The 20177-nt window shown below is 39.3% G+C and overlaps 1 protein-coding gene across 2 annotated transcripts; it reads right to left on the bottom strand.

Annotated features, from left to right (window-relative positions):
• Positions 1-8623: 8623 nt before the first annotated feature.
• On the bottom strand, positions 8624-14822 carry LOC111777340 (filament-like plant protein 7). Of its 2 annotated transcripts, XM_023656886.2 has the most exons (7): positions 14625-14822; positions 14355-14417; positions 14045-14172; positions 12862-13000; positions 10519-12778; positions 10373-10430; positions 8624-9385 (listed from the first exon to the last, which is right to left on the bottom strand). In XM_023656886.2, exons 3-7 carry the CDS (start codon positions 14141-14143, stop codon positions 8885-8887), a joined length of 3057 nt encoding a protein of 1018 aa, XP_023512654.2. In that variant the 5' UTR covers positions 14144-14172; positions 14355-14417; positions 14625-14822; the 3' UTR covers positions 8624-8884. The 2 variants fall into 2 exon arrangements, with proteins under 2 accessions (XP_023512654.2, XP_023512653.2); XM_023656885.2 differs by lacking the exon at positions 14355-14417.
• Between the last annotated feature and the right edge of the window lie 5355 nt (positions 14823-20177).

Raw genomic sequence — 20177 nt, 5'->3', positions numbered from 1 at the left:
AAGCCTCGGGAGAGGCTTATAGTGTACTTTGTTCGAGGGGAGGATTGTTGAGGATTATTGAGAGCGAGTCCTACGTTGACTAATTTAGGGAATGATCAAGGGTTTATAGGTAAGGAATACATCTTCATTGGTATGAGACCTTTTAGGAAACCCAAAGTAAAGTCATGAAAGCTTATGCTCAACATGGACAATATCGCAATGAAACAATGGGAATAGCTTCCTAACAAACTATGCAATAATAAACCAAGTTAACCTAGGTCAGTACGTTTTCAGTAGATCAAGTACCCTAGGATCGTGAGTGATAATTTTGGAACATCGGATCTCTAATCGAAGAAGATTGGATCTCATGATCAAGGGTAATCGAAGAAATCATTATCATATTTGTTTTAAGTAAGATCGGGGTAATCCAAAATACAGCCCCTACATAGTACATACATCTTTTGGATAAAACCAATCCAATTAGCTTCATAGAGATGAGAGGAAAAGAGTTTATGAAGATATTGGGGCCTGAGGAGGTCCCCATTGTGCTGTCCAATAAAGGTTGATTTTGCGTGAAAATTAAGCAAGAGGATGAGAGTTTTGATTCCAAAATTTGAGACACCCACATAAATTCTTTCTTCCAAAATGAACTTAAACTTTGAAGAAATCAACGCTTGATAGTGTCTAGAATCAATAATGAATTTGGACTTTAGCTTCGACCAAGTTTGGAAGCTTATAATTTTGGCTACCGTCCACGATGAGGTGAGTTCTTGGTCTCTAGCTCTTCCTTGCAACATGATCTTCAAGTGTCATGATCTTTAAGTGTAACAACCCAAGCTCACTGCTAGTAGATATTTTGTACGGTTACATATCTAAAAATGGGTTTTTTAGGGAAAGATTTTCACACCTTTATAAGGAATGTTTAGTTCCTCTCTCAAATCGATATGGGATCTCACCATTCACCCCCTTGGTGACCCAGTGTCCTTGCTGACACATTGTATGGTGTCTTGCTCTGATACCAAAATATTCATGACTCATTAATCGAGGGGCAAAAATTCGGATTGGGATGTAATGGACCATGCAATGCAAAATAAGTAGAAATAGAAAACAAGGGATGAATCACTAAAATTTTGCATAGTTTAAAATTCATAGTAAAAGATACTCATATATGCAATTTCGACAACGGTAAGTAGCTATCTTGAAGTTTTCTTAAAAAATACTTATAGCAATTACTTGAATTTTTGTATGATCCCTAAACTAAGTATAGATCAAGGATATATGAAAGGTAAACACCAAGAACCATGAGTTAAGGTTATGAACCGATCGATTTACTCGACATTTAAGTAACGCTAAAATGACTCACTAAATGAACTTTGCTGTCCATGAAATTTTAATTCTGAGCATATTATGACATGTTAAGATTATATATCAAGCTTGGTGGTCATTAGATAAGGTTAAGTAGTTAAACCAAGTAACAGTGTAAAATGACCATAATGCCCTTAAGGTAACTTATCTTTGTGTAACGACCCTAAATTTCTACATATCTAGAGTCGCCACTAACATCTCATGCTCATCTCTAATGCAGAATATAAATCTAAGAATGCTCATCTTTATTAGCGAAAAAATTTAAAACTTCATAATACGTTAAAACATTAGAAAACACTGCTGGACTTATGTGTTTCAAACATCATACTGGAGTTCAAAATGAGATAAAACAATTACAAATTAAATAATTCAAATAAATGAAATGCAAACACTCTATCCTAACCAAGACTAGGAATTTTAAATATGCACATGCACGCACCACAGTCTCTGATCGCGATGCCGCCGTCAACCGTACATGGGCGCCTTGCCTTTACCTAAAAAACAATATGGCATACGGCCTAGAAATACTCAATAAGTGACCCCACCATAGGGGCTATGCTAATGCAAACACATGCAATCATGAATTAGGGACCTATCTCTAATCATCTTAAGGGTGACCTCCAGTCTCAGACAAATTGGATGTGTAGTACTTCCCTACACACGACACACACGTGCGAGTGTGAATCCCTAGGGCGCTCGCACACCCCCTGGACCCTCTAGTCAAGCTAATCTGTAGCGACGTCCGGAGGTCAATGAAACCCCATAGTGTCATACGCCTCATGAACACCTCACCTGTGTGCATTCGCACCTATGCGCATTCGCGTTCATCATACGGTGCGCGTCCGCACTCATCATCTCTAGAGAAAGTAGTCCTATGCTTATAAACAGACAGTATGCATGAGGTCCCTCTAAGTTCAATTATACATCTCTTCTGACACAACCCTCTAGTCTCATCTCTTGGTTACACTATGTAACACGTGCTCATGGATATTTACATTAATATCATTTTCATACTCTTAGGGTTGTGTCCTATGTCGATCTAAGAACATGATGCAATATGGCAAACAACATCATAAGGCATGTTCAACATGGAAAACATCATCATTTTAATAACATCGTCATGCATACACCATACTCATCATAGAAGCCGTTAAGTGCATCAGATAGAACATGTACATCATGCATCGAAACATAAATATCGTACACTTAACATACATCACAACACAACGTCATACTCATACATCATCATAATTCAAACAATCTTTAGTCTATCCTATAGTAAGGCCACTTACTTAGTTGGCCTTAGCCGAAGTATTCCCTGATTAGCTAAACGTAAGCTCCCGTTCCGTGAGAGTTGCTTTCTACGTTGCCGGGGTTTGTTTTCTATCACACCATTCGCCACCTTCCGTTAGTATTTCACAATTAATTTACCAATAATTCAATAAATGTGAAATACGACTCTAAAATGGCCTTGGATACCTTAACCGGGGCCGAAAACAGGTCTAGGAGGGTCAAAACAGTGGAAACCAGGCCCAAAACAGATGAGTCGAGCCGAACAGCCGCTAGGAGTCGCTGGAGCATCACCGGAGGGAGCCCGAGTCGTTTGCACCGAGCCGAGTTGAGGGACCACCTGCGTTGCTGTGTGACACATGGCAGCAGCAGAACGAGCCACATCGTGCGGTAGCATCGGGTCGAGTCGCGGGTCGCGATTTGGGTTGCGAGCTGAAGAAGGCTACTGGGCCAGACTAATCATTGGTCCTCGGCTTACTAGGCTAGGTCGCAAGTGTTTTGGGTTGCAGGCCGGTTCGATTGGACCGTGGGTCTGGTCTCGGGTTGGTTTAGCTTAACCGTAGCTTCTGGGCTGGTTTGAGGTTTGGGCCGCTGTAGTTGGGCTAGGCCGAAGGCAGAGGCCGAGGGAAAGAAGTCGGGCTGGCTCTCTCGAGTTTTGGGTTCGGGTTGACCCGGATCCGTGGATCTCGTCCTCCTTACCCGACTTCGGCCAATTTTTCGGCCCATTTTCTCTCTCCTTCCTGCGACGTTTTCGTTGCCGATTTCAGTCCTCTTTCTTCCTTTTCCTCTTTGTTTGTTCCTAAAACCACAAATCTAAGAACGTTTAGGAAAACCCAATTTTCTGACCTCAGTTACCGACGACGCACTTACGAAAAGGCACAAAACGTACCTTGAGTTATTGTGCTTACGTTAGGGATCCTTCTCGTGGTGGTAACTGAGTGTTTGGCGTCGGTGTTAGGGTGGTTTGGGGCTCGTCGAAAGAATTGAAAACTCGTCGACGTTATTCGAAATCTCTCTCTCTCTCTCTCTCATATTTTCGTCCTTTTCTCTGTTTGTAGGTACTCTGATCGATTCTGGGTCGTGGGCTGAAGGCTGAGCGACTTGTGGCTGTCGTTTCGCGTGCGGTCCGTAAAACTCGATTGTCGCCAGAAAACTCGCGAGTTTTCCGGCGATTGAGTTTTTTTTTTCTTTTTCTTTTTTTTTTCTTTTTCTTTTTCCCGGGTCGTTACACTTTGGTTCATGATCTAAATGACCTACAAAGCTATGAAACTTTGTAATAGGCCTTATTTTATGATGATTGATAACATGTAAAGTTTGAAAGCTATTAGAATATGTTTAAAGGTTAAACCAAGAATTATGAGTAAAATGAAAATAATGCCCCTAGGACGTTATAAAGTATTTCAAGGTCTAAACACCCTTCAAATGAATTACTACTTTTTATAAGGCCTATTCCTAGGTCAATTACAACAAGTTTGGAACCTAAACCAAGATAAGGACCAAGAAATGCTAAAAGAAAATACCTCAAGTAACTCTTAACCAAGATTCGAGACTCTTCTAGAATTGTGTAAAGACTACACTAAAAATGACTCATGCATGTTACTATAAGTTATGTGGAGCTTATGAATGCATGTTAAATTAGGAACCCTAGAAATTATAGAATAAGAACCAAGAACAATACCACACAAAGCTCTACATCTATTACGATAAGGATAATACTAGGCACCACTCAAGAATTAAGGACCATGGTCCTCAGACAGACAACTCAAGAAACTTTTTGACCTCACATAGTACAACTATTGGGATTTATGTACTATTGGGATTTATGTCTTAAAGTCTCGTAATTAATTATTTAGTTTTTAACAATAATTTTTATTATTTTATTTGTAACTTAATTGTTATCATGAAAATCCAAAATTATTAATATAATCTTGAACAGTATCTGGTTTACATGCAAGAGGATCGTGTTAAAGTAATAACTTAAAGGGTCTATAATATATGGATAAGGTTGGGTGCCTTGTCCTGGTAACACTATTGATACGACCCACTTTGTAATCGTTACAAATGATTTGATCCAAATCGTTCATGTGGAGACATGTAACTGGAGGTATCCTATACAATGAGTTTGTATAAAACTAGACCAAGAAATATCTAATCACTCTTTATAAATCCGTTAATGAGAAGATTAGTATTTCACATGATGATCATATGCGACTCGATCTTTAATCCTGAGTGAGTTATGAACTCCTACCTGTGAGGGTTTGTCCTTTAATTTACATGGGTGAGAATGTTTCTGTTCGCCGATTCAATATGCCTACCATTTTGGGGACTTGACCAAATAGGGAGTTGGGAACATAATATCATGAGATGAAATTCACTTCTTTCCCTCTCATTGGCCTTTGTGCTAAGTCAGGGAGCATGAGTACTCCTGACCGTTGGTATATGAGATAAACAGGCCGCCAGAGAAATTAGTAGACGGGCCGTATTTGACCGAGAGCGAGTCTCACATACGAGTCTGAAAATTCTAGATAAGCATATCAAAAGAGAGTCAGTAACCTAAGCTGGAGGTAGTTGAGATACCTCATTAATGAACAGATGACCATAATAAGAGAAACTAGGAGTCAATGACGAATAAAACTTAAAAACACCTGTAAAGATTAGTTATGAATTCATGAAAGATAAAGTTGGCTACTTACTGGGTAATTTAATTACTCATCAAAATTATTTTTAACTTTTCTTCCTAGTTGATGCAGGCCAACCGAGGACGAGGACGAGACCAGCGGGCTAGAGACTATTTGGGAATCCGTGTCTGTGTCTGTTTTGTGTACTTATGTTTTCGCTGTCAAGAATTTACTTTGGTCGTTTTAAGTTTTAAATAGTACTGGTTTTAAATGTTTTACCGGATGTTTTTGGAAATATTTTGAAATTTATGATTGATTGTCGGAGTTTATTATCGATGTCGATGGTAGCTCCTGTGAATCGTGTTGACGATGAGCGGGTGTTACACTACTTGACATAAAAAGAAATAGCTCTAATAGCAATCAATTACGCCTCCAAATTTCAAGGCATCAAAAGACAAGATGTGACTAACAGACTACACAATGCAAAACGAATCATGTCTAGATTACAATGAGAAAACTACCAAACAAATTCGTGCGAATTTAAAACAATTTAACATCATTTGCAATATCAAGGTAAAATTGAAAACATGTACATCCGTATGTTTTGTTCATTATAGAGGGAATGGGAATGAGATACAAAAGATGTGAATGAAATGGCAACTACAATCATGTAGACAAGACAGACGCCCCAGGTCCACATTCCTCTATGACTACTAAGCTCCTGAGCACCCCTCGCCTCGACCAACATCGTCAAACACCTAAAAAAGAAAATGTAGAAAGGGATGAGTATATAAATATATCTAGTAAGCAACTCACTTGCAGACTCTCATCGCTTCTTTGACCTAGCAGAATACCACGAGATTTCTTTAGGATCTAGATATTTCATTCTTGCTATGAATATACTTGGGTATCTAGCTTAGCCTACGTAGCGATAATCTGGTGTCTGGTGTTGTAATGACTCAAGCCCACTGCTAGCAGATATTGTCTTCTTTGGGCTTTCCCTTTCGAGCTTCCCCTCAAGATTTTTAAAACGTGTTTGCTAGGGAAAGGTTTCCACACCCTTATAAAGGGTGTTTCGTTCTCCTCCTCAACCAATGTGGGATTCTCACAATCCACCTCCTTTCCGGGTCCAGCGTCCTCGCTGACACTCATTACTTTCTCAAATCGATGTGGGACCCCTACCAAATCGACCCTCCTTCGAGGCCCAGCATCCTAACTGGCAGACCGCCTCGTGCCTACCCCTTCGGAAAATAGACTCCTCGTTTGCACATCGCCCGGTGTCTAACTCTGATACCAAAATTTTACTACGAGTCGTAACTTACAACGACACATGAATGCAACAAAAAAATTGAAAATGCAATAGAGAAAAATCATTTATTTCCATTAAAATTTTGAAAAGACTGGACTGACGCCCTGGGATAACGCATTCCTCTAAGACAATCCCCATCTCTATCACGCCCACCCCAGACCGACGCCTCGTGCTCCTGAAAAAGGAAAACATAGCAAGGATGAGTATAAAAATTATACCCAGTAAGCCACCTACTTGTAGCCTCTCATCGCATCCTAACTTGTTCCCACAGGCTTCTAATTGGCTCTAGGACATCTGGTTCTAGTCTTAGTCCCTTAGGGCTTGCCCCTTGGAACCTAGCCATTGGAGCTTGCTCCTTGCAGCTTCACTGGTTCACCGACCTTTCATTTGATACCTAAGGGTTCCTTATGCCAAGCTGAAATGGTCGGTATCTCTCTATGAGGCGCTACCTCTGCTTGGCTATTTGAGACTACATGGTATCTAGCCTAGGGGTGTGCTGAGTACTTCCTAAGCCCATATAGTCTGCCTATGGGGGGCACGACCCAACCCGTTCCCATGCAGCTAATGGGTTGTACGACATGGAGACACATTTCCCATGTGAAATGGATAGGAGTAGTAAGAACTGATCAAGAACCCCTAGTCCTCCCACGAAGCTATATGTACCGTTCACACAACTAGCAGCCTAAGAACACTCCTAAGATACCTCGTCATCTTGGTATCTGTTAGGTTCCTAGGGGAAGGTTAAGTATAGCTTGAGTGACTTGTCACTTCTAACTGCAAATCCCTAGGCTTATTATAGTAATGGGTCATAGAAAATGAGAGAGTATGCATACAACCATCATCTAACATCATAATACATAATTCATGCAAATTAGACATGCAGGCTCAATGGGGCGATGACCTCCATCAAGCACCCGAAACCCGGAGTTCACGCTCAATAGGGCGAAGTCATCCATCAAGCACCCAGAACGCGGAGTACACAATTCCAACATGAATTAGACATATGCATACGTATAGTGGAAATTAAAAGCATGATGGACACAGTCAGATAATTCACCCAATACAATTAATCAACTGGCCTAATTTCAATCATAGAAACCTACAACCTAAGGCAAATAACTAGCATGCATGCAATCCAAGCGAATCCAACAAGTATTTCTTCCTAAATACCGGGTGGTAACTTGGTTGAAGCGTGCCCTTTCGCTAGTGTTTCTATGCCCATAAGGTGTCCAAAAATACTGATTTTCCTCGATTATGTCCCTATTCACATAAAAACGTTATTAAAATTGTAATCGAGACAAAAATCAAGCAAACAGAACACAAACAAACGAAAATGGGCCTCTCACGCGGTCTCACGCACGGGAAAGGACGCCAGTCGCAGGCCGCACGCACGACTGCCACGTGCGGACTGCTTCATATAGTGATAATAAGAGGAGGATTCTTCAAAGTAAATAAAAGTTTTTTAGTTAAGGAAAAAAAAGAAAGAAAGTGGCATTTACGGTCCCAAAAAAAACAAAAAAGTATTGGACAAATCGGATAAGAACAAATGTCGGACTCTCAATTTTATAAAAATGTCAATTAAAATATTGATGAAATGTAGATATTAATGGATGCCTCTTTTAAAGATATTTAAATTAATAAATAAACATTTTATTGCTCTCTATTAATATTTCATTGACTTTCTTTTTTTTTTATTTTTTATACAATATAATGAAAATGTCGATTCACTTCTACGATGAAGTCAAATCCATGGACATTTGAGACGTTTTTAAAACCCTTCTTTTCCGTTCACAAAATTCTTTTAAATTTCTTAAAACATTCACCAAATTTCAAAAACCAAAATTAATTTTCAAAACCGTTGCAACGAGCTTATTGGAATATATTTTATACAACCGTAGTCCGTGAAGATTTTTTACTTATTTTCAAGATTTCGTTAATAGTTATATTTGACATATTTTCTCTTAGGAATTACTTTTGTTTCTCATTCTTACCATGATATTAGACCATCAGACCATCATCACAGACGACGTATATACGAAAAATGCATACGCACACAATGAAATAACATAAAATTTGCAGTCGGTAGACGTATATTACACCATCCATGTCACATCAGTATCCTATCCTTCTTATAGATTTACAAAGTGTCAGCAACTCAGCATATAAGGTTATATGTTCATCAAATGGATACAATGTGCAATGCAGTTTATGAAAGGGTAGGTTTACACATTATATGTACAACACAAATCATTCAACCATTACAAAACAAACAACAATCACCACACAAAACAAAACCAAACCAAAAAAACCACTAACCCCGCTTTCATGCTGCAAGTAGAAGGCTCTTTTTCTGGCTCCTCACTTTCTTCTTTCTCCATAACAGCTTCCTCCACAGCCCAACGTCTCCCCGTTTTCTGCTCGGTACGATAGCCAAATTACCAACTCTATCCTTGTCGATGCCATTTTTATGCCCATTCCATATCAGAATTGCTTTCTGTGGATCTGCAACTTCTATTGGCTTTGGAATTTTATGATCTCTAGGGAACGTGTCGTCTTCTGCAAGCATTTGATCTAATAGAGAGAACCGATTGTTTGTCATCTTCGTATCGGAAACAGTTGGGATCAATGTCGTGTCAGTCACCGGGTTGGTGGTTGGGGTGTCGGAGATGCTAAGTGTTTGCGTTTCGTTGTTTGGAGTGGGGATGACCTTGTCTAAAATTGCAGCTTCTTTGGGTGTAGCTAAAGCCTTCAACTGCTTCCCAAGGTTAAGAATTGTCTCTTGGCATTCTGCTAGTTTTTCAGAAGCAGTTGTTATCTCCCATTCCTGCAAAATTGTTGAACAAATTTTGAAATTTAGCGGTAGAATATACTTCTATGGTTGCTTTGTTCGAGAGAAGGATTGTTGGGGTAGAGCTTATGTTCGAAGTGGACAATATCGTACCACCGTAATTCCTAAATGGTATCAAAGTCGTGCCCTTAAATTAGCAATGTCAATAGAATTCTCAAATGTCGAACATAGAAGTTGTGAGTCTCGAAGGTATAGTAAAAAGTGACTCAAGTGTCGAACAAAGGGTGTACTTTGTTCGAGGACTCCAGAGATGGAGTCGAGCCTCGATTAAGGGGAGGTTGTTCAAGGGCTCCATAGGCCTCAGGGGAGGCTCTATAGTGTACTTTGTTCGAGGGAAGGATTGTCGAGAGGGAGTCCACTTTGGCTAATTTAGGGATGATCATGGGGAGCCCAAAGCAAAGCTGTGAGAGTTTATGCTCAATGGGGACAATATTACCATTGTGGAGATCCCTGATTCCTAACAGGTATCAGAGTCCTACCCTTAAATTAGCAATGTCAATAGAATTCTCAGAAGTTGTGAGCCTCGAAAGTGTAATCAAAAGCGACTCAAGTGTCGAACAAAGGGTGTACTTTGTTCGAGAACTCCAGAGAAGGAGTTGAGCTTCGATTAGGGGAGGCTGTTTGAGGGCTCCATAGGCCTCAGGGGAGGGTCTATAGTGTACTTTGTTCGAGAACTCCAGAGGAGTCGAGCTTGGATTAAGGGGAGGTTGTTCGAGGGCTCCATAGGCCTCAGGGGAGGCTTTATGGTATACTTTGTTCGAGGGGAGGATTGTTGGGAGGGAGTCCCACATTGGCTAATACATCTCCATGGTACGAGCCTTTTGGGGAAGTCCAAAGCAAAACCATAAGAGTTTATGCTCAAAGTGGACAATATCGTACCATTGTGGAGATCCGTGATTCCTAACACATCCAAACTACACATCCCCACAGGAATGAAAACATTATAATATGAAATGAACGTACCGTGCGTAGTTGCTTCTCTTCCTGATCGAGATCCGTGCTCGGGTTTTGTCTCCGTGTGCTGAATCAAAAACATATCAGATTGAAAGAAACAGATTTTAAGATCACTAATGATGTTCAATAAAAGACAATCATAGAGAATTCAAAACCTTTCTAACTGAAGTTGCAGTTCAAGGCATGTGGCCTCCAGTTCTTCAAAGCAATTGTTCTTATTGTCCAATTCAACTTCTAGAGCTGCAAACTTTCTACGACTCTCATTGAGTTCATTTCGAGCAGCCGTAAGCTCTTCATCCAGATCTCGATTCACCGAGCCCTGATCGACAGTTTGACTTTCCTCCTGCAAGTTGACAATGTTCTTCTCAGATTCTTGAAGTTGATTCGGTAATGTTTCGTGACCTTTCTTCGCAGTTTCTACACTTGTTAGCTCTTCTTTCGGTTCTTTATTTTCTTCTGACAATGTCGATTGCAGCTCTCCCGTTGGGGCGTTATGGTCATTTGAAACGGTATCCTTTTTCAAACATGAAATCTGTTCTGTAGGAACACATGATTTATCGACTTCTGAAACATGAACGTTCATCCCGATTTCCAGATCACCGTCGCTACGCGAATCCTCACAATTGAAATGCTTCTTTATGGAGTCTCTCATGCTTGAAACATCTTGAAGTGAAAAACAATAGTTCATAATCCAATCCAAAGTGGAATTTAGTGATTGAAGAAAGTTGTCAATATTTGCCTTTCCATTCAACATATCATAACAGATCTGTATAAACTCCTTCAAAATAGTGTTGAGTTCAGACGTTTTCCATTGGAGAACTCGAACCGTATAGCCTGTAGGTGTTTCAGAATAGAAACTACCATCCATTCTCGAGGACGAGTTGTTATCATCTGAAGATGTCACACTAATCCCTTCTACGAGCTCAATCAATCTCGATACCGAACCACATAGACCCTCTTGCTGGTCATGCTTCAACATGCTACCTTTTGTATCAGTAGAATTTTCTGGATTATCGTATTTCATCGCTGCTCGAATATCCTCCAGTATCAGTTCAGGGGCTCTTTTCGAGAAACTACTTTGGTCGAAGACCATTTTCAAGATACTTTGACGCCAATCGGGGCATGTTAAACAGGAGCCGGGATTACTATTAGACCTCTGGACATTCTCCTTCGACATTGGTTCAGGGTGATATCCGTTTAGCTCGGTTTCCAATGACTCGGGTTTTCCATCGACTTCATTTGAAATAATTCGAGAATTTGCAGAAGACTTTTCGACAGAGACAATAGCCAATTTTTCCATTTCAACAAAGTCATCCATTAGATCCAAATCAGAAGATCCAACTACTTTACATGTTGTTGTTGATGACCCTTTCTGCTTACCATTTTTGAAGTGATCCAATTCTGAAATCACTGCAGAAGCCCATGATTCGGCACAGCTGACCTTATCGTCGCTCCCGGTGTCAGACATCGAAGCATGAGGGAGCTCGGGTACTGTTAGACTACTCTTTCCTGATTCCATGAGTTTATAGCCATTTGATAATTCGTGTGGTGATTCAACGTGCAACGGTTTTGGAGACGTACGAGCGTGCATGATTTTCGCAACTTGAAGTTCATTATTCTTTTTGTTGAGAGCTTCCTTGAGAGCACTGTTTTCATCTTCCAATGCTGACACTCTGGAGGTTAGAACGTTAATACGTCTGCTCGGAGTCTCCGGGGAGTTCTCGAGCGAAGAGTCCAAGGAACCTGTTGGATTCTTCGGCCGTCTTCTGATCTCAAATGAATCCCGTCCAAGCATTTCAACTTCATTTTTCATCTTAACCAAGGCTGCAGGACCTGGCAACCTTTTCCGTACGAGAAGGCGCAGCCTTTGACACTCTGATTCGAGTTTCGCAATCTTTTTCACACTCTCCAAATGTTGCTTATGCGATGCATCAGCCGTTCGTCTATTAAATTCCCTCTCCTCATTCCGAATCTCGACCTCCTTCTCGAGCACTCTAACTTCATATTTTAGTGTACCGTTTTGTTTCTCTGTGGATTCTAATCGAGATACTAACGCATTAAGATCCGTCTCCAAGCCACCCAACTGTCTATTTAGATCTTCAATCATCTTTTCCTTCACCAACAAAGCCTTGCTAAGTTGCGTGTTCTCGCCGCTCAACTTCGATAGCCTTTTACCAGTATCGTCTAACTTATCCTCCAAAATCTTTTGGGATCTTTCAAATTCATTCGACGTCTTTGAGACGGCATCATGAATCCTTTTCTCTTGCTCTTCTCGAACAAAACGTAGCTGCTGCATGCATTCTTTTAACGCTGCATCGAGATGAATCACTCTCTCTTCACCAGCAAGCCTCTTTTGTACAGCATCATTGAGTTCTTGTTTTAAGTCTGCTGCTTCAGATTTTGATTTTTCCCATCCTATATTGAAGCATTTACAAAAGTGGTGAATTAGCTGTTGGAACTATGAATGGATGGCAGAACAAGAAAGAAGAAAGAATTACTTGCAATGGCTTCTTGTTCCATGTTTGTAAGTTTCTTCACAAGTTCATCTTTTGTCTTGCATTCAGAGAGAGCTACAGAAAGCTTATCGTTTGCAAGCTCGAGATCTTTCTCCAACCGTGCCTTGTCGATAAGAAGTGTCTGCAAAAGAGTATCAAATAAGTAAATATGGAATTTTATGCTCAAACGTCAAAGGAATACAGTCCACCGCTAGAAGATATTGTCCTCTTTCGGCTTTTCCCTTCGGGCTTCCCCTCAAGGTTTTTAAAACTGTCTACTAGGGAGAGGTTTCCACATCCTTATAAAGAATGTTTCGTTCTCCTCCCCAACCGATGTGCGATCTCACAATCCACCCCCCCTTCGATGCCCAGTGTTCTCGCTAGCACTCGCTCCTTTCTCCAATCAATGTGGGGACCTCCCAATCCACCTTTTTGAAGCCTAACGTCCTTGCTAGCACACCGCCTCGTGTCCACCTCTTTCGGGGCTCAGCCTCCTCATTATCACATCGTCCGGTGTCTACCTCTGATATCATTTGTAACAACCAAAGTCCACCGCTAGAAGATATTGTTCTCTTTGGGCTTTTCCTTTCAGGCTTCCCCTCAAGGTTTTTAAAACGGTTTGCTAGGGAGAGGTTTCCACACCCTTATGAAGAATGTTTCGTTTTCCTCCCCAACCGATATGGGATCTCACAATCCACCCCCATTCGGAGCCCAGCGTCCTCGCTAGCACTCGTTCCCTTCTCCAATCAATGTGGGACCCCCCCAATCCAGCCCCCTTCAGAACCAAGCATCCTTGGTGGCACACCGCCTCGTGTCCACCCCCTTCAGGTCTCAGCCTCCTCGCTAGCACATCGCCCAGTGTCTGACTCTGATACCATTTGTAACAGCCCAAGTCCACCGCTAGCAGATATTATCCTCTTTGGGCTTTCCCTTTCGAGCTTCCGAAAGAGGTTTCCACACCCTGTAAGGAATACTTCGTTCTCCTCCCAAACCGACGTGGGATCTCACATACAAACAACAGTCCATCATGAATTTTCAGCCTAAATATATCTAACTCGAACAGTCGATGTTCATTATGTAAGCAAACAGAAAAGACCCAAAAAGAAAAATCACATAATAAGGTGTTCTTCTTCAGAGATCTCCTCAAAAGTACTAAACTAGTAAGCAACTACGCAAAGCAGATTACCTCTTCTTCATTTTTATTCACAGAGAGATTCAGTTTATCACTAGAAACAGTGATCTTCTCAGACGATTTCTTCCTCCAAAGCCAAGTCTTCTGGTCCATCACTACGTTTCAAATCCCAAAACAACTATCTGCACTCACCAATTAAGCAAAATCTTCAGCTTCTAAAAGAACAAACTCATGGTGTTTATCCATCAGCAAGTGACAATGCACAAAAACAGACAAACCCACAAAACCCTTTTCGACAACAAACAAGAGAAACACTTCCCATTTGGTAAAGAAACTAAATATCAAAGAATCAAAGGTGTAGAACCTCAATAGGCAGTCAAATAAGTCTAGACAACCTGCAACAATCCAGTGTGTTCCCTTTTCTTCACTGAAAACAAAGAACAGCACAAAGAAGGGGCAAAAAAAGGGGGAAATATACCTCAAAAAAGAAACCCAAAAAGAAGAAAAAAAAAACAACCTAGAACAAGAATCAACACAAAACCCGTCTTCCCCTGCCTCTTAAATTAAAAACCCAGATTCAGAAAACAGAGCTGCTGCATGTAAAGAAGAATCGGTTCAGGTTCATGAAACTCACCACATTCCAATGTGAGCAAGTCCCAACACCGGAAGAATGGCAGTGATTGTGCCGACAGAAAAGCCCTCTTCAGGGCAAAAGAGAAAAAAGAACCACCAGAAATGGACACAGAGCAGAGGAGAACGAAAAAAGTGAAAATAAAAAAGAAGAGAGAGAAAGTCTAGAGAGAGATGGTTAGGCAAAGTGTCGGCTGTGATCTGACAGAGAGGAGGAGGAGAAGGAGAAGGGGAGAGTCGTTTGAAGGACGATTAGTGGTCGTTGATGGGATTGGTTGAGGAATTTTGGCGGGTCGCTTTTGCTTTCATCCAACGGACCGAAAGAGCGGAGGTCGTAATCCTGACCGTCTATTGTTTTTTATTTTACGCTATAAATATAAATAATTATATATGATTATGATCTCAATGTGCTAACTCAACTATCAATGTCAATTGTGTTACATTATGTGATATTATTACATTATCTTATATTTTTTTATTACTTACTTCCAAATTTATAATATCAAAATTTCATAATTTCAAGAATATTCATACACACGTGCGTATATTTATAAGGATTAGCATTTAATAGCCTTTGTTGTTGATTTATTACTCACTATTTCCACCAAAAGTTAGCAGTACTAATTAGAGAGATTATGGTTTCGAATCTAGCAAGCTAAAGTGGGGTACCCTACCTCCTAGCTTAAAATAAGAGCGGTAACAACTAAAAAAAGAAATTGGAAACAGGGAGGTAGGGGTATACACGGGTTGAGTTGGTTTTGGGTTGAGTTGAGAAAATCTTTTGGATTAACCCAAAATTTTCGGTTGGTTAGGTTGGTGACCCGAACAACCTGAATAGAACTATACAGTTACATTAATAGCTAAAATTTCATAAAACTCAAATATCAAACATTCACACGTCACAGTGTGTCATTAACATTGATTACAAACGTTAAATATTCTCAATTTTCATAATAATCTTAGAGGTAGAGTTTGACTGTAATTTTATTTTCGAATAGGACCAAAAAAATGTCAGCAAATCAATCTGAATTTTTTACTTTTACGTTCAGTTGAAGTGAGAGTCAACTATCGAGGGTAGACATTTTGAGGCTCAATTTTTATGATTTGGATGGAGTAATTTAAATCGGTTGAATTCTTGGGTCCCGTGAACACGGTTCTATTAAACCTCTCTGATCACACACAAATAATATATATTTTTTATAATTTTAAATAAATTACGAATAATTACTTAATATTTAGATTTCAATAATGGATGATATTGGTGTAATAATCTCAGTAATTTATTGCATTTGGTCACTAATTATTGAATAAAATCAATCATTTATGTTTTTATTTTAATTTGTGAATAAAATATTGAATATTTTTATGTGAATGTTCAATAATATATAAGTTTAAAATTGTGAATAATGGACTTTATTTAATTTAAATTATTACTTTTATTTTCAATAAAATTATTCTATTCAACTCTATTATTTTTTATTATTTATTTTTTAATGATAAAATTGCACTATTTGAGACAAATCTGTTTTGGACATAAAGAAAACGATATTTTGGATGAGACAAAAGATGGGACGTTTTCTCCATTCTTATGTTAGGCATTGTCCCATACTTCATTCTACAATATCACAATCAAAATTCTCGTTTTAAACCCTTCTCGGAATGAATAATTCTACTACGGTTAAAGGCTTATGTATAGAGGACTTCAAGTAGTTACATAGAAAGAATGAGCGTAGAGCCTTGACCCGACCTGTGGGTCCGCTAACGTAAAGCGAGGAGTTGAGAATGAACTGGCAAAACGAAGTCAATTTCAGAACCATACTTCGCTGGACACGCGCAGCACAACCGAACGTGAGCTGCTATACCGAATCCCATGTTGCCCATCGGGGACCGAGTGGTAAAGCCATCCGTAGGGGAATTTTTAAAAACTACAAAGTAAAATATAGTTGTGTTATACCTCCTTAAATTTTTTAACTCTCACATAAACTTAACCTACACGTAAACATCAGGGTCCACAATGTAACAATTGTAACTGTCTAACCTCACCGCTAGCAGATATTGTCTTTTTTGGGTTTTTTCTTTCGGGCTTCCCCTCAAGGTTTTTAAAACTGGTTTTCTAAGTAGAGGTTTACACACCCTTATAAAGAATGCTTTGTTCCCCTCTCCAACCGATGTGGGATCTCACAATCCTCCTCCCTTCGGGACCCAAATGTGGGATCTCACAATCCTCCTCCCTTCAGGACTCGATGTGGGATCTCACAATCCTCCTCCCTTCGAGACCCAGATGTGGGATCTCACAATCCTTCTCCCTTCGAAACTCAGATGTGGGATCTCACAATCCTTCTCCCTTCGGGACCCAGATGTGGGATCTCACAATCCTCCTCCCTTCGAGACCCAGATGTGGGATCTCACAATCCTTCTCCCTTCGGGACCCAAATGTGGGATCTCACAATCCTCCTCCCTTCAAGACTCAGATGTGAGATCTCACAATCCTCCTCCCTTCGGGATCCAGCATTCTCGCTAACACTCATTCCCCTCTCCAATCGACGTGAGATCTCACAACAATAATCGAAAAGAAAGAAAAACCGTCCCGTTACATTCATTAAAAAAAAAAAAACGAAAAGAAAAGAGAAAGGAGAGGACTTTAATTAAAGTGAGAAAAAGGAAGAAAGGATTTGGTGAGTAGTGATTGGTTAATATTTTGGCATCAATGTATTGAGCTTTCCTTATAGTGATGATAATGAGAATAAGAATATGATTAAGAAAATTAAGGTTTAATTAGAGCGTTGGACCCTCATATTCCTTGTTGTTTAGCTTAAAGTGTCACCTAAATCCCCATTACCTTCCCATTCTTCTCTTTCTTTATACTCTTTCTCTATGCTTTTCTTTAATTAATCTCTCTTTTTCTCATTGGATGCCTTGTTTTATTATTTTTATTTGGTATGAAACTAAAGTTGATGCTTATAGTATGAAGTAATCTACGTTGGCCCCCCGACTTCGAAACTTCAAAACTCGAGTACCATTTTCAAACACAGAGTAACGAAACTTAACTGTATACTTACTCGATACAATAGTGTTTGAGCCTGTGAGTGTAACATAGCCACTCGAGGCATTGAGATTTCTCGAGCTTGGAGGCATCAAGAATAATGCCTCTCCATCACCTCTAGTCATTTACACGACATGTAACGACACAAGCCCACCGCTAGTCGATATTGCCTTTTTTGGGCTTTTCCTTTCGAGCTTCCCCTAAAAAAATGTGTCTGCTAGAGAGAGGTTTCTACGCTTTTATAAAGGGTGTTTCGTTCTCCTCTCCAACCAATGTGGGATCTCACACGACACAACTAGTTTATGATATGTCTTTTATAATACAACTAAGAACATACTTGAGAGTGATTTTGAAACAACTAAAATCATTTCCAAACATGTTTTTAGTCATTTATTATCAATTATAAAATTTCGTAAAATCAAACAACATTGATTTTGAATGATTAAAAAACACGTTTTCAAAAATGATTTTTGGTATTTTCCAAATCGAATAACATTTTTAGTCTCAATAACATCTTTTCTCCGAAAATTTAAAAGTCGAAACAAAATCTAAAAAATTAAGGTCTTATTTGATAATTATTTTATTTTTAAAATTAACCCATGCAACGGTTAGTTTTGTGTTTAAAACTAAAATTTGAAAAAAAAAAAAAAAATTTAAAAACTTTTGATTTTAGAATTTGGCCCACTAAAAATAAAATAATTATGGAGTGGGACCTTAATTTTTTGTTTTTATTTTTAAAATAAATTTGTAGAATATTTTCTCTTTATTTTTAGAATTTAGTTAGTAATTTGTATTTTATTTAATTAATAATAATAAAAATCGGGCTTTAATCCCGCTAGGACTTTTGATCTCACTTATGTTTCTCGGATGTTCGATCCCACTTATGTTTTAACATGATATCAGAGTTTTTCATTCTTAACCGTGAAATGGTTTTGAAAATTTGGGTATTATTTATAATATCTAAACCCGACCTAAAGGGAAAAAAGAGGAGAAAAAGAAAAGAATATAAATGGGAAGAATCTAAATATTTAAAAGAAAAGGAACATAAAGGGATATTTATAATAATATAATAGCTATAGGATCCCTAAATTCGGGGTCCCATTGGAGGGAAGGTGGTTGGTAGGCTATAAAAAGCAAAGCCCCATGCGGTGTTATTTATAGCAATTGGACAATGATTGATTTGACTCTGTGTGCGTCCACTTCAATTCAATACCAATATACTATCTTCAATGCGCCCACCAACGCTTGCCTAGCCACTTCTTGCATAGTGGTTGGCTACCACTCAACTTTGTTCATCATTTATTTATCCTTTTCATTACAATTAATTAACTTTTTTTTTTTTTAATTTCACATTTTCAATCTTTTTGGAAGTGGGTTTGTTGATGTTGTTTAGGGTTTGAATGTCTACTCGAAATAGCTAATGTGAAGATATATGAGAGGTTGTTTTGGTGTGTTAGGTGTGATATTAGATCAAGATTTGGGTTCTGATAGTCTAGCAATTTTCATTCATGCATGTCCTATGACATGACTATGTTACCTATTTGTCTTAAATTATTTTTTGAAGTGTCACGACCTAAAAATTTTAACAACGGGCCATGGCCAAAAGACAATGTAGGTGCGATATGGAGGCAGAAAATAGTTAACATCAACACAAAAATTTTGGATTTCAAAGGAGAAAGTTTCAATTCAATGTAACAAATTGTTTACAAGTTTTAATATCGAAGAATCATGAAAGTCGAACTACAAAGGAAAATAGGACTAGATAGATGCCCTAGGATTGCTCCCCTCTGTGACCCCCACGCTTTCCAAACACGCTATTTCCTCGTGTAGTAGCATCACACACCTGAAAAACAAAGTGTGCAAATTTTTGTATTCATTTTGAAAGTACGAACAAGTAAGCAGGTCAACTAAAAAGTCAAGTTGATATTCGGATCATCATTGGGACAATGCTGACATTAAGCAAGGGAGAATGTCACAATTGACAATACAATTGTGCCCCCGAGAAATTTATCAAGGATGGTAACTAGGTTAAATGGGGAAGAATATCACAAGCTCACTAAGAGAAAGTACGCTGTGACCCCGACACGTAGGACAGACAAGGGTCGACTCTCAAGTGGCGTCCATCTGACAAGAAGTGTCATGATGCGATCGAGGAGGACAGCGTATCATCCAACACACAAAGAGTGTGGATTGAAGCTAAGTTGAGGAATATGCAAGGTTTGAGAGAACGAGGTGACACGAATGTCGAAGACAAGCTCGAAGAGGTTTAAGTAGGACCCCGAGCCATAGCCGAGGTTTTGATATGAGTTTTGACATGCAACTCTAGAATTAAGTCCGTCTGTACGAAAGATGAAAGCTCACCAAATTTTTTGTCAATCAGATACTTGACGGACTATGCACGAGGCCGTATGTTCGCTTGCGAAAATGACGTCTACTCAAGAAGGATTGAAAATACCTCAAAATGTACTATAGGTCGAGACATGTTGTCAACTCTCCACCACCCTTGGGGCCTGT

Source organism: Cucurbita pepo, chromosome 16 (assembly GCF_057944985.1).
Source record: "Cucurbita pepo subsp. pepo isolate OVF chromosome 16, ASM5794498v1, whole genome shotgun sequence".
Lineage (NCBI taxonomy): Eukaryota > Viridiplantae > Streptophyta > Magnoliopsida > Cucurbitales > Cucurbitaceae > Cucurbita > Cucurbita pepo.
The sequence above is the reverse complement of the archived record's forward strand: the minus strand, read 5'-3'. Positions and strand labels throughout refer to the sequence as shown.

Coding starts and splice junctions, on each gene's coding strand:
- LOC111777340 (XM_023656886.2), bottom strand. CDS start 14,143: ATGGACCAGAAGACTTGGCTTTGGAGGAAGAAATCGTCTGAGAAGATC. Junction 13,001..14,044: donor TGAATAAAAATGAAGAAGAG/GTAATCTGCTTT, acceptor ACTCTTTTGCAG/ACACTTCTTATCGACAAGGC. Junction 12,779..12,861: donor GGAACAAGAAGCCATTGCAA/GTAATTCTTTCT, acceptor GCTTCAATATAG/GATGGGAAAAATCAAAATCT.